Genomic DNA, 15,032 nt, shown 5'->3' on the forward strand with positions numbered 1-15,032 from the left:
TTCCCCTGATGGGATTTGAAACACATTACTGCACATAAACGTTACAATAAGTAGTGTCACAGTTGAACGCATGCGTGCGGATCACTCTAACAAACCAGAATCGACGATAAGAGGTAGATTCACAGAACGGGAAGGAAGGGAAAGAACACAATATCGAAATGAGGAAACCACGCAGCTGAAAGTCATGGATTGCATACCGCAGCAGGTTTGAAATCTAGCCGAGTCGCATAGTTTCTCAGCACTTTGAGACGGTGCTGTTAGATGGCTTTGGCTTTATATCGCTTCCTTTACAATATGGTGGATCGTTAAAGAGAGCAAACGTTAGAGAGCGAGTGGACAGCGACGGGTCTACTGGAACCCGACACCCTCCGTTTCTGCAACAGCAGCATTCCGTGAAGCTTTTTTTCCTCCCAATAATATCAAGTCATATTTGATATAAATTATGCAAAACAAAAGATGAAGTATAGTTGCATCCGAACATACATTGGAAACATTATTTTGTTTTGGTGATATATGCAGCTGAAGATGTGACACACATTTACTGTCCAAACAACCCTGGATAAATTCTAGTGCAAGATATTTAAAGCTTACATAACATGGGTGGAATGCCAGGGATGTGCATACAGCTACCTGTGCTTGGAACAGGTACAGACTGCCAGTGGGGGATTTCTACTGGAAGAACTGGAGCCAGCAGCGTGTGTGTGTAGTTATCTGACGCTCTGTGACATGTGCAGCGGGGGTGAGCATCTCTTCAAAGATGGCTCCTTTGACGTTGGAGCCTCTCAGGTTGGCTTCTTGGAGATCGCAGCCAGACAGGTCGCAGTTCTGTGGGACGGCAGCACAGACACGTGTGAACGGGGGGGGGGGGGGGGTCGTTTGTTTTATTCCTGTCGTGACCTCTGTGGACTGTTTGTTATTTCAGCAAACAAGGAGACTGAATGAGCAGCACATGAATGCTCCTGATAAGAGGTTGTTTTCATGCCACAGCCACTGACGCCTCCTTGTGGGGTGATGTTGTACAGAGATGCTGCATCAGGACCAGATATATCAGAAGTCAATCTGATAAGGAGGCTGTGTGTGTGTGCGTGTGTGTGTGTGTGTATTACACATGGAATTTTCTGTATATTAATATTAATACAGAAAAATGTATATAATAATAAGAACACTATTATTATATAATTATGCAATATGTTAATTTCTCTTATGATATCAATAAAAGTATCTAATACAACCGTTATTACTGTTTCATACTGCATATTTCATTTCTGTGCTACATGTTCATTCATGTGCAATCATAAAAGGTCAGTAATATGTCACCTAAGTGTGCCATACTGCATCCATATCACCAGACGGGTCATCACCTGTCATTGACCACTATCATGTCGACATCCTTAGATATGATCTTGTCCGTATTGTTTTTATTGTCTATTACATGTTAACTTACAACCTGTAAATATTACATTGTTTCTCATTTGTCCCTCTTTTGCTGCTGTAATGCCATACATTTCCCAGCTGTGGGACAATAAACCCTAATGATCTTATCTGAAGATGACTGGACAGTTTAAATGAAGTGAAGTTCTTCCCTGTGAGAGATTTTAAATTCTGGGGAAAACATTACTCACAAATTATTATGCTTAGAAATAATTAACAAATGAAATAAAAAAAAACATCCTTGAATAAGTTAAACTGCATCGTTTTTGCAGGTTAATTTGCTGTTCAAATGTTAAACTGACTTGCAGCGTCAGCCAGTTGTACATGGACATGTACACACATCTGAAGTGCACTTCCCGGAGATGTGTTTGGGTTGCAGATAATTGCAGATCATCCCTTCCTGTTCAATTACCTCCAGATCCGTCCCAGCTAGAGTGGCTCCCCGCAGGTTACAGTTCTTCAGCTTGGCATTCTTCAGAGTGGCCACACGCAGGTTGATGCCGGTCATCTGACTTCCCTCCATGTCGACTCCTTTCAGGTTGGCACCTGAGAACAACATTTGCTTAAAACAGTACTGAGAGTGTGAGAGGACTGTGATGGAGGTGGGTGATAAAACACCTTCCAGGTTGGCCTTCAGGCCAGACGGATCCTCAAAGTTACATCCTTTGAGAGAAGCCCCCTCAGCGTTGGAACACAGCATCTTCACACCTTGTAGGTTTGCACCCTTCAAGAGACCAAACCGACATGTAAACACAACATTTTCTTTTATGTCGGTGTTGTAAATATGTGTGGCAAACGTGTTAAAGGCCTGATCGGACTCCCTCATAAAACTGAGGAACCAGCGGACGTGAAGCAACCGAATACAGAAAAGACAATTGTTTTTCCAGCAGGAAGGTCAACAATTAAAAATAACACCAAAGCTCAAAAGAGGTAACACGGAGGTAGGAAAGGTTCACTTGCTACAATGCACCTCATTCTGAACGCTTTCTTTCAAGAATACTTCATGAATGATAGATTTCAGACTCACATCCAGGTTGGCTCCCGACAGATCCGCACGCTCCAGGTTAGAGCAGCACAGGTTGGCGTGCGTCAGATTGCAGCGGCTCAGATTGGCCAGTTTAAAATTGATGTAGCGCAGGTCAAGGCGGGAAAGGTCGGCCCCGCTGAAATTAAGACCCTAAAGACAGCACCCAGCCCACGGTCATATATGACATTCAACCTTACTCGCAATCACACACTTCACCTCAAATGGATCTGAAGTCACACATCGTTTTACATGTTAACTCTAACGTTTCCTATTTACTGTATTTTTCATTGTGGTTCTCATGTATAAACAACATGTTAGCATAATTGTTCATAATAATAATAATAAGTATAATTACTATTATTGTCATTATTATTGTTGTTATTATTATTATTACTAATCATTGTAATTATTGTTATAGATATAATTATTATTATGACATTGATTTTCTTTCTAACATAGCTTATATTTTCTTAAAAAAAAATCGCGGGGTCCCACATATTAAAATCAGGATTAAAACTATTAAAAAAAATTCTCTAGGAAACATTTCTTTCAAGTTACATTGTAACTGAACTAACTTATCTAAAAACAAAGGAACATAGACTGAACTAAAAGCAATGTACTGTATTAAGTTTCAGTGTTAACAGGAAGAATGGTGACAGCACCTGAGTTGAAAGGTGAACGTTTCTAAAGTAAGATGCTATGACTGTGTTACTTGCCGTACCTGGCAGCGGAGCTCAGACTTGGTGGGAGTCGCCAGGAGGAAACGGACAAACTCTTTACGGGAAATAGGAGAGTGGTCCTCTGGTGGCTGTGAGTTCTAGTAGGAAAGCGGGTGTAAAGAGCGTCAGTGTACACTGAAGAGAAACATTCTACTCCCCAATATGAATCATCTACACTGCTGTTACCTTTATAGCTGCTTCCAGCTGCTCAGCAAGTTGCTCAATTCCAAAGAAGCGCGCCTCTTCGAGGACACCTGGAAGAAAGTTTCAATTCTTCCAGTTGGATTTTGCAGTAATTCACCTCATGTTGCGAGCAAAACAAAAAACTACTAAACATACCTCGTATATTTATGCCTTCATTAATAATCAGCTGACCATGTCTCAAGTAGTTGAGAATAGGCTCGAAGTATTCCGGGCTGCGGTCGATAAGGTAGGCCCCGTGCTCATCCTGCTTGTTCCCCCATACATCTGTGGCAAGCACAGGGGTTGACTGATGGCTTGAGATATATCAAAAAGAGCTTTTTCTGCTATGTCACTGGAACGTACCCTTCTCTCGAAACATATGAGCAAGCATGCTGTCTGGCTCTTTGCTGACCAAGGTGCTCCTGCACATGAGAACGGATTGAGAGCAGAAGACCAATGAATAGAACTTTACTCACTACACAGAGAAACTAAGAACCACACATACCTGGTGGTGGTGAACAGACGACCACCTATGTTGAGGGTCAACCAGTCAGTGTGAGCACCGTGCTGATTGACTTTGACGTCATTCTGAGGGTCTGAGCAGGATAACAGGAAAATCCGTCATTGCTATGTAATATATGAATGGGGGAATGGGACCTGACATGTCAGAACTCACCTATGAATGGATCTCCTTCTGAAACATACAGGACATCATCGTCTCTGATCAGATAGGAACACAGGTTGGACACAGTGAAATGGCAGCTTCATTAACTAACTATACTTTAACTCAGCAGTTTGTTTTGATGCATTTGTGTAAATGTACCTTATTAAAGCAATGTCATCAATGAGACCTCCCTTTGCATTGTACAAACAGGAAGCTTTAATTCCCAGCTTATTGCTTGACACGGTTAGTAAGTCGGACAAGGCTCCATACACGGCTACTACCTAGGAAAAATATCAAGTTGATTAAATTGGGTTTGTTTTTTTAAAGAAAAGCTTTACCTGTGACAGTTAATGTGGAACAAAATGGTATGATGCAGTATTTATGAGTCACATTTTACAGCCAAGCATCAAGGTGAACATTTTTAGTATGCATAATTATGACTGTCTTTGGTTAAAATCAAGGTCTTGTTAGCAATAATTAAAACACGTTATGTGAAGTCAAAGGCCAGTTATTTCAACGTCGCTTCGTCGCTCAACAGAATACTTATCAACTACCCACCTTGCCATTTTTAGATGTCCCGTTAACGAATAACGTGACTCTTCTCATTATTGACAGTCTTTGGTAAAATGTATTTCGTTGTAATTTTCACACTGATGTAATATTTGCCAGCTAACGCTAATGAGTCAAACTGGCTAGCTTAGAGCGTCACTCAATAACACGAGACAAAGGATGCCTTTACGAACAATCGGACAAAGCATCTCGTTTGTAATTGTCATTGTACATGCCAGAAAAACGCGGTGATTTTTAGAAATAAATACAAAATATATCCTGTGTAATTAATTCACAGGAAACTCCTTATGCATTGCTATTTTCTCAGTAGCATACAACAGATGTAAACATATCAGAGCAGAGAGTCCTTGAAGGGGCCATCAAAAGGCAACTCTGTGATTGGTCCGGACATGCATGCGTCAGTACGTCTGCTTTACGTATACGTCGTCTTTGGCTCTGGTCCTTTAGCTTCAGAGAACCCGTGTGTGTTTTATACAGCCCTGAACGTCTGAGGTACTTATTCAGGTTTGTTTGAGTTCATTAAAACAGAACATAAATCACGTGAGCGTGTTTTGAAGACGGTATGTTGGAGAAGCATCGCATTAAGTTGTCGCCCAGTCATTAGCATTACGAACTTTGTTGTGACTTCAATCTGAAGGCGATTTGTCAAACTGACATCATGACGTCTGCTGGCGATCATTGTGGCTGTAGTTCCCATCCGGTTTGCTCCCCCAGTGTTTGCCAGTCTGTCAATGAAATGGATTTTGAACGAGGTTTGTAAAACAGATGTGTAACACATTTCAGTAACCTAAAGCAGTAATTAATTAGAAAACACTTGATTGATTGTTATATATATTATGTGCAGGTATCTGGTCTGCAGCCATGGATGGAGACTTGCAGAGGGTCAGGACATTTATCCAGAAAGGCACACATCCTAACCTGAGAGACTCAGCTGGGTATACAGCTCTGGTGAGTTTCCTGGGATGATACGGATGTTATGTTTGCTGATTTATCATCAAATATCTAAACGTCTGATTTTGTGTGTTTGGTCTCAGCACTATGCAAGCCGCAGCGGCCATCTCGCTGTATGCGAGTTTCTTCTTGAGAATGGTGCTTTTGCATCTCCCCAGACACCAGGCGGCGCCACACCGCTCCATCGGTCAGCGTACCGTGGTCATCTGGATATAGTTAGAACCCTGCTGCACCACAGAGCCGATCCCCTTCTGTCTGATGACGACGGTGCGACTGCTCTACACAAGGTACCCTGCTTTTTATACCGCAGTCTGTCCTGTAACCAAATCAAAGCTGCTGACTGACAAACTCATTTTCGTAAATGCATGACCAGGCAGCAGAACGAGGTCACGAAGAGGTGTGTCGGCTACTTCTCGAGCACAGTCCAGCACTCTGCAGCCAGGAGAACAAAAGGCTCCAACTCCCCCACCAGCTGGCACCTCATGGACCTTTGCAGCAGCTCCTGAAACCACCTCAGGGACAACTGCTGACGGAGACCAGACACATGACAGGACTCTGAACAGGCTGAGATCTGCTCAACTTAGAACTGCTGCTTCAACTTTCATCAGAGCCTCAACAGAGTGAACATCGCATAGCTGTTCTTACTATGTATCATCCTTCTGGGTACATCCTGTTGTATTTTGTACATGTTACAAGCACCTGGACAACCTCCCAAACATCTGTTTCAGTCACAGCCTCTTAAGGCACAGTTGAAAATCTGTTCAACTAGTAATGATGGCCGCCATTTCCACTGGCTTCTTATGGATGACACAAGATAAAAAACACATAACAGCAACATACCAGTGTCGAGAACGTCAAGTTTTAATTATAAATTATAAAGCAGATACACCCACTTCTCCCTCTGATGTGGTGTTACTGACTGGATGATCATAATTGTACATAATCACACAATGATTAATCAATAAAGTTTTCCTGTTGACTCTTTGACCTGGCACAAAAATATATTGTATGAAAACTCATCTTCCACAGCAGACTCTGCATCACATCAGTTTCTTTGTCAATTTATTGAACTCCACCATATCAGTTGAGACGACAGTCTGTCGTCTAGTTCTTTTATTTACCTTTTGCGATTTTATTATATTTTATTTCATTTCATTCAACTGAACTTATTATTGTACAACAAACAGGGCCTCGCGCAACCTTTTACGGGATGAGGTGGAGCGCTTCAATCACTCATTTACCAAACTTAAGTAAGTGTGCAGCATCTGCTCACTGCCCACTGATCAATGTTATCATGACTGGAGGGTGAAAACCATGTATACAGTATGTGTTCGGAGTTCTCTGTATTGCATGACTCTGAGGATGTGACACAGACAGCAGGGGGTGCTGTTGACCTGTCAGCAGCATGCGTTTGTTTCCAGCTGACCATGTGAATAAGCTGGCAGCACACAGAATGACCTCATTCGATCCTGCCTGCACACATTTGGAAAAATAAATAAGTTGTCTATTAGGACGAGCCACACTGAGCTCTTTGAGCTGAGAGTCTGCAGGAGCCGTGTACGTACACGAGCGTTTGACGACGAGGTGTCAAACAATGAGCTGATGGTCACAGTTGATTTGAATTCATCGACTGCCTGTTGACTCTTTCTAGCAGCTTTAGTTGTTTTATTAAACTGTAATATTGAGTATGTGTGTTTGTGTCTCTCTTGTCACATGGAGTGTTTTACCCATCAAACCTCAAAGTTTAATGTGTGTTTTGAAGAAAACACACATTAGCACATCAGTTTGTCTTAAAGCATTACAGAGTTTTTAAACTATACATACAAATGAATGGATGAATACAATATGTTGGTATTTACAATTTGTCATATTCATGGAACATGTCACACATGAGGGACAGATACCTTTCCCCTCCCTACAGGGTGCTTCTGCATCTCAGTTCTCCTGCAGTCCACAGCAAAACACAAACCTCCAACTGAAACATACAATCTGAGGAACTTTCATTGGGTCCGCCGGTGGGTGGTGTCTCAAAACTACCTTCAAACCACATCCAGCGCAGCGACTGGAGGGGTGCCAGGCCACATCTGGAGCTCATTGCAGCTGACGCCACACTGCACAAGGAGATTGGGTGTTGGGGGGTAGATCTTAGCATGGAGAACTAAGCCAAGGGAGTTGTTTGTGCTCAGTGACAAGTTCCCCGTTCCACACAGATGAGGAGTTGTTACCAGGGTCATCCAACTTGAATGCCACATGTCAGTGATAGCAGGCGTGTGCTAAGCCCTTTTATTTCCCTGTGCAGCGAGGAAGGCCTCAGGACACCCGTGTTGGTTTTCTTAAAGCACATTCGTCTGTGGGAACTAGCCGAGTGAATTTGACTGGCACCCCGACGATCACAGCCGCCTGCAGCCCCCACCGATTGATCCCACGCCAGGTTCTATGTAACATAATCAAAGTTGATGTCTTTGATTTGCAAGCAGTGAGCGACGTAATGAAAACCCTGTGTGCCACTCTCCGAAGGAATGTTTAAGGGCCTCGTTCCCCTTTTTTTGCGATAATTTTTTCATAAGCTGGTTTGAATTTTCGAGCCCCTTTATGTGGAAACAATCAGACACTGGCTCGTGTCGAGTGAATATGAACCGCTTCATCCAGAGAGAAAAACTTTTGTCCAAACCTTTTTTCTTTCTATCAACAGCACTTCTGAAACTTCTAATAGAAATGTTGCACTGTACAGTGGGGAGGGAAGGGAAAAGGTGCAATTTCTCAAGCTTGTGAGAGCGTAGGACTGAGGGAGGACTCCACAAGATGAGGAATTTGAATTACAGCTCTGTTTAGTGAGATTTATTTGGAAAGCAATGAAACTTCCTGGCCCAGGAACCCACTTCCACCATAATGAGGCCGAGTTAAAACCAGGACTGGATGTTATTTTCATCAGAAATAGAAGGTGGTCTGTGTACCATACTTGTGCTGAGGATTTGGGAGGCTGGCGTCCAGGACTTTGTACTAACAGCATGTACAAGAAGACCTTTTTTACTGATTCTGTTTGTCCATTTTAAATGCAAAGACTGGCTTTAACTCATCATTTGCTCCATATCTGCTTGTTTTCACGTGTCTTAACGGTGGTCCGCTGGTTGCTGTTCTCTGTTCTCCCAGCTGCCCGGGCAGAGATAGACTTGTCTGACTTAGCCTAAAGTAATCAGGTAAATGGCTGGCAGATGCACACGCATTAAGACGGAGCAGTCTGAGAGTTTGGCAGGAACGACTCGCCCCACCTCGTCTCATCTGCATTGGGGAAGCAGGCGTGCGGGTGTTGGGTGAGGGGGCGTATGTAATCAAATCTGCGGGAGCTGTTCCTCAGAGATGCTGCATAATCCAATTTGTGTGCGCTCCCACTTCAAAGCAGCGTGTCATCTGCTGCTTGTAGTGCTGTTGCAGATCTTACACTCCCACTTTCCAGGTCAGCGGGTGATAAGAGCCACGAGTCCAGAGGCTGCATCTCTTCCAGGCAATCAGCACAGTGACAGTGAGAAACATCAGGCTTGTCATGTGACCCAGAGTTTCATCTGATACATGACTTTAAAGTGTTGCGTTGACTGATGGGATGTTTTACATTTTAGACGTGTTATTCCAGCCACATAACGAGGCTTCCATTCCTTGTTGTGGTGAATGCAAAGGTCTTGGAATATGGACTGTTGTTACTGCAGTCACAGTGTGTCTGATGATGTCAAATTGTCTCTATTTGCACCAGTAATGATTTCTGTTTGTTTCACCCCAACTGGTCGAGGCACGTGTAATTGAACAAGATGGTTACGCTGATGAGCTAAATAGAAGCACGCCATCCCTCTATCAGCAGGTGCCCGACACACACTGGCCTATTCATATGCGCATTCCTGTCTCTCCACTCGCAGCCCAGCTGGTTCCTCCCGGTCACTCAGGACAGGGGCTGACGCACACAAAGGGTCTTCAATTTGCCTCAGACAACAGCCAGCATAAAGGCCCGGAAAGCCACGCCAGCGTTGTGTCAAAGACTGGGGGTTGGGGGGTGGTGGTGAGCAGCATAAAACAGGGGGCACCTCTGATGGATGTGAGCGCAGCACAGGCAGCGTAGAGGAAGAGCCTGTCTGGGTTTGTGTGCCTAAGAGGAGGACACTTGTACTCGCCCGGTAACAAAGGAATCCAAACAACGCTAGAAAGGACAATAAGACAGAGCGGTGGGGTCGTGAAGAAGCTGCTAGGGAAATCAAGATGCAAAGCAACAGATTTAGTTGCGTCTGGGCATTGCAGGACTCTGTTCTCATGCTGATGTGTGGCTTCGCCTGCCTTCAGTTTGCCTTTTGCATGACGCATTCCAGCCTTTAACAGTGTCCGGCACATTTCCTTATGCTGAAAGGGAGCGAGGAGTGATCAGAAGTGCCCCACCTCACCTTAAAACAGTGTTGGGGCCGAGCCTTTGTCAGCCGCATCTCTACGCAAAGGTTCAACTGACAGTTCAAAATACCCTTGTTATACACACTGATTTGAATACAATCAACGAAAAAACATGGAATGACACAACCGTACATTACAACGTGAAATTCCGCTATATTTTTGTGCCTTCTTGGCACAGGAACTTCAATCAATCCTTTGGGAGGGTTCCCTCAGGAGATTCTCAGTTCCAGTATCACACACGTAATAAGAAAGTTTCTGTCAGTGTCGATGCTGTGTAGCGCAAATCTGTTTCACTCTCACTCGGTTGTCCAATAAAATGCTTGTTTTTTCTCTCTGGTATGTGTGCGGTTGTGAGACTCCAACTCCATCTGTTGATTAGTTAAGAGCTTTGTTTGAAGTTCAATGTAAAGCACTTTTCTTGGCATAAAATCAGACATAATAAAACCCAAAATGCACCAGTCTTAAACTGATACAAAGAGACCAGACGGCACATTTAGTTTCTAGTAAAAACTAAGCTTTCGAAGTTTAGATGTTTTTAACAAACCTTTGTCTGTTTGCAGGTTATTTGACACTTCTATTGTATTGCCGGGTGCAGTGACTTCCTGATGACCTCATGGTGATGACAAGATTTGAGGAAGTCATTACCTGGCAAAGAAGCAGTCGGATGAAAAAAAAAAAAAACACCAAAAAAACCCACATTGAAAGACCACATGTGTCCCCCAGTCTCCATGCTAAGCTAAGTTAACGTGTGTCAGACTAATGTGTGCTGTGCAGATGTGTTGCATCTGTTCACTATCACAAAGCTGCAGAAATGAGACAGAAGGTCTGAGCTTTTTCATTTTGCATCTTCTACCTTCAAAAGTGTTTTTACAGAAGCGTAAAACTGTTCAGACCAGCAGCACCAACATCAGGAAGAGGTCCGTTCAGTAACACCATCCTGTGATTGCCCATAAGGGCCAAGATAGTGATTGAACAATGACATGAACTAAACGTAGATCGCCTATAACTGTCCTACTTCCACGTCGTCCTGTTTGTGAATATACCCAGCACTGTGCAAGCATGGCTCACAAATGCTGAAACACAAATCTGTTTCTTCTTCCTGTTTTCTGTGACTACCAAGCTGGGCGTCATGTGTGTCTGCAGCTTCAGCCATCAATCATGTTTCAATCTCACATGAAACGAAAAGACCATATGAATTCTCTACACATGACTGAATACACGATCAAGTTGGTTAAACTCTTTGTGTTGCCCTGCCAGATTTATTTGAAATTCTGCTGCTCTTTGAAACATCTAAAGCTTATTATCTCCATGCCAGAACAATCCAGTATTCATTTTATAGTTGCTCTGAGCAGGAAGTTGCTGGAAGTTCTTTTTTTTGGGCTAATGAGTTACTGATTGATCTGAATTTGTCCTTGCCTTGTATTTGCACTTACAGGATTAAAAAAATCTAACTGTAGGCTCATTACCAGCCCAAGTGTTTTTCACCAATTACCACAAAGTGCGCGGTGAAGAGAGTCGTGTACGTGCATTGTGTGTGTGTGTGTGTGTGTGTGTGTGTGGGGGGGGGGGGGGGGGTCGTTCTGCAGAGGTGCTGTGGATAGCAGGGGGAGCCAGGTCTCCACCAGTCCGAGCACGTCAATCTAAAAACTCACAGCTCAAGTGCTGCCGGAAGTCCTACAGTATGAGCTTCAAAATAAAGAATATAAACGCACTCGCAACAAGCCCAATAAGTGATTCTACTGTATACAACAGTTTGCACAATATTTCAAAAGAAGGAAAGGTGGAATACACATGACAAGTACATAAATGTTTGCATCACTGGAAAGTAAACATGAAATACATCATCACACTCAGGAAAAACTAAAAACAGACTACAATATGTCAACAATTTGTTTGATACAAGTAACATGACTTATCTCCAGTTGTTAAATTTATAAACCAACAAAGGCAGCACCCGAGTATTAAATATCAGAATGAAAGGGGAAGTAATTTGTAATGGAAACAACAACAACAACAACAACAACCATCACCAGTTAGTCGACTGGTTCGGAGTAAATCGACTAGTCTGCCTCGGTAGCCTTTTATTGCTAAAAGGCAGACCGGATGTTGTAGCAGTTATGCTAGCAGCATCTTGACCCGTGCTCCGAAGGATGTGCGATGTTCTCAAACCTCACATTAAAGTGAGGAGGAGGTACAGGCAAGGCTGTCGTCCTTAAACTGTTTTCGGCCAGGGGTTCTAAACAAATATCTACAAAAGACGGGTACTCTTTTCTCAGAACAACAACCTACTTTCTTTTGGATGTTCAGAGAGAGTGAGTTAAGCAACTTTCGCTCCGTTTTGGAGGTGAGTGGACCGGACTCCATCGGGACAGAAGGACCAAACTCGAAGTTAGAGCACCGCGTTAGTTTGACTCTGGATCCCATTTGAACTAGCTGCTTTACGGGACCTGGACAACGAACGAACGTGTTTGGTTTTTTTTACGAACTGCTGTTTGAACTTTTCATTGATCATCAGATTTTTTTAGAGCGACTTCGCAAGTTGTTTCTTCTCACGTAAGTCTGGCAGAAATATGCGCGAGCTGGTTAGCTAAACGTTGCTAGTTTGCGGGAGAAAAGTCGGTCACGCAACACGAGTGGAGCCTGGAAACGTGGATATACCGTTCCTGGGGTGTTTTTTTTTTTATCGGGAAGAAGTTTTTCTTCTCCAATCTCAGCACGGGAGTCCTGATCCGACCGAGCGACGCAGACTGCCCCGCAGCCCCCCGCCACGAAGGTGAGCTGCTCCTTTTTCTTTCTGTGAGTTTGCGTCACTTTATTGCGTGTTTACCGTGTTGGAGGTTTAGCTAGTGTTCAGTTCCCACTGCTGCTCCGCCAGCCCAGTTCACGTCTTCGGGATTTAGTCAGGCTGTGGGACAACAAGGGGGTGGGGGGGGGGGCGTCTTAGTTTATTTGGTTGTAATTCGTGTTAAAGACGGGACGCTGAAATACACGAAGCTGAACTCCTGTTCGACAGACTTCATGTACCACTGAGGTCCAAACAGACACACAGAAACAGAAAGTGGACTGAAGCACAAATACCGACATTAAAATGAACGTCTGACCCCCACAACGAGTATTTCTGTTTTGGATCCATCGTTTCATGTGATGTTTTCTGATTTCACCATGTTCCAGTCACCTTATATTATTTACGTGTTTATGTTTCCTGCATGTTTCACAGCACCCACTGAAACGTCTCCCTCTCATCGACATCAGCAGATAGATTTCGAACAGCAGTAGAGCTCCATCTTGAGACCTGCATTATTCAGTTTGTGTGTGCACGCAATTACTGTTACAATGAGATGCAGAGCAGCCAGAGAAAACCTGGATCTCCATGGGGTTATCACATGGAGGAAACATGTTTCCCTAAATTCACCAAGCAGCTCGTCTGCTTCTATGATGAAAGCTAACACAACAAAAAGTGCCTCTGCTTTCCCTTCACCTCTTCTGTCTCTGAATCAAAGTTGGTGTTGCCATTCGCTTATCAGGTGGATTTAGTTCAGCCGCAGTGGATTCTGTGCAGACTCCCAACATCACCCCTTGGGAAAACATTAACACTCGATATGTGCCGAATGCACTAAAAGGCACTTGGTGTGTCAGCGTGGACCAAATGGCAGCGTGTCAGCGAGCGTGACATTAATTGTCTTTACATTTGAGTGTGATCTCACGACACCTGATCTCCCTTAGTGGCCTGCTGGTGGTCGACCTCAGTTTCAGGTTGTGAGGTTGCAAAGACAACACAGCAAAACAAAACCCACCAGTGGTGTTTTGTAGAAACAGTAGCCCGGGGGAAACAGTCTGCTGCTCTGTTGTCTGCGCCCTGTTGCAGGCTGGAAGTACAACTAGGAGAGGAGCTCTAGAAATTTGGGCGCCGAGGAATTTTATGCATGGATGGCTGTGAACAGTGATTCTGGTGCAGGCCGTGTTATGGGTTCAGCTTGTAACCTTTGTCTTTGCCTAATGAGAGAAACCAAATGTGCATTGCATGTTGTAATCGGTTTAGTTTGACCACTGTCATGTGGACACATTTGCGGTGAGATGTTGACGTCTTGTAACAGCCTAGAAAAATATATTTAGATTAACCGATTTTTTTCCAGGAATTGGAATCCTTCGTGAATTATCCTCTGTTCAGTTTTGTTTCTCAAGTTTCCTTTTTTAGTTTGTTTTCTAAGCAGTTGTTTATTTGCCAGTGTTTCCTGGCATTTGAACCGGCTCATTGGTACGTGAGCAAAATGTTGAAAAAAATATATATATATCTGGACAACAAAACCAAAGTGGTGCTCCCTGTATCCGCCAAGTAATTTTCAGATAGGCTTGTCATCCACTTAGTGCTGCAAATGCTTTCTCTGACGACATGACTTAGACGGAACCAGAAGTGATTTCCAAAAAGTACGTCTTTCTGCTGCAGACTGAATCATTGGACGTTAGTCTTTGTTCATTCGACTGACAAAAGAAAACAACAAAAATGCAATCCTTTTTAAAAGGATTATTTGAACATAAAATATATTGAAGAAGCGACATCTCTGATTATATTAATATGATAAACTCAATAGTAAAAAAAAACCAAAAAACTAAACAAAATAAATATTTTTCATGCTCAGCCTTAAGTTTGAACCAGAACCTGTTGAGAGGAATCTTCCATGTTTAAGGAGCTGTAGATTTCTGTGAACAAAGACATGATAGGACATAGTCTGAGTTGATGTTTTCAAATGATTGCGCACCTACGCATTCATGTACTGTACTCTTGTGCTTTTACTGCTCAGCTGACTGGTCCAGTCGAAAGCAGCAGCCGGTCTGTGCTCAGAACCCCTCACATGCTCCAGATGAGTGTGCGCTGACTGTGAGGCTACTAAGACATACAGTATGTTTAACTCTTGCTCTCGTGGGATTTAAACATGACACATGACCACGTCAGACTCTGAAGAGGCCACTTCCTCCTCTTTCAAATATTAAACGGTGGTCGTCGTGACGGGAGACGGGAGAACGTGGCTGGCCGCTCGCTGCGGTTTCTTCTCTCTGGCAACAG

At 43.5% G+C, this 15,032-nt stretch overlaps 1 protein-coding gene across 1 annotated transcript; it reads right to left on the bottom strand.

Moving 5' to 3' along the window:
* Positions 1 to 707: 707 nt before the first annotated feature.
* On the bottom strand, positions 708 to 4,630 carry LOC144742333 (BTB/POZ domain-containing protein KCTD9-like). The gene is given in 13 exon segments (XM_078624803.1): positions 708 to 737; positions 739 to 825; positions 1,844 to 1,977; positions 2,050 to 2,155; positions 2,459 to 2,608; positions 3,180 to 3,275; positions 3,364 to 3,431; positions 3,517 to 3,645; positions 3,724 to 3,782; positions 3,866 to 3,956; positions 4,037 to 4,080; positions 4,184 to 4,305; positions 4,583 to 4,630. Coding segments are annotated over 13 exon segments (1,164 nt in total).
* Between the last annotated feature and the right edge of the window lie 10,402 nt (positions 4,631 to 15,032).

Source organism: Lampetra planeri, unplaced genomic scaffold (genome assembly GCF_965212315.1).
Source record: "Lampetra planeri unplaced genomic scaffold, kcLamPlan1.2.h2 scaffold_990, whole genome shotgun sequence".
Classification (NCBI taxonomy): domain Eukaryota; kingdom Metazoa; phylum Chordata; class Hyperoartia; order Petromyzontiformes; family Petromyzontidae; genus Lampetra; species Lampetra planeri.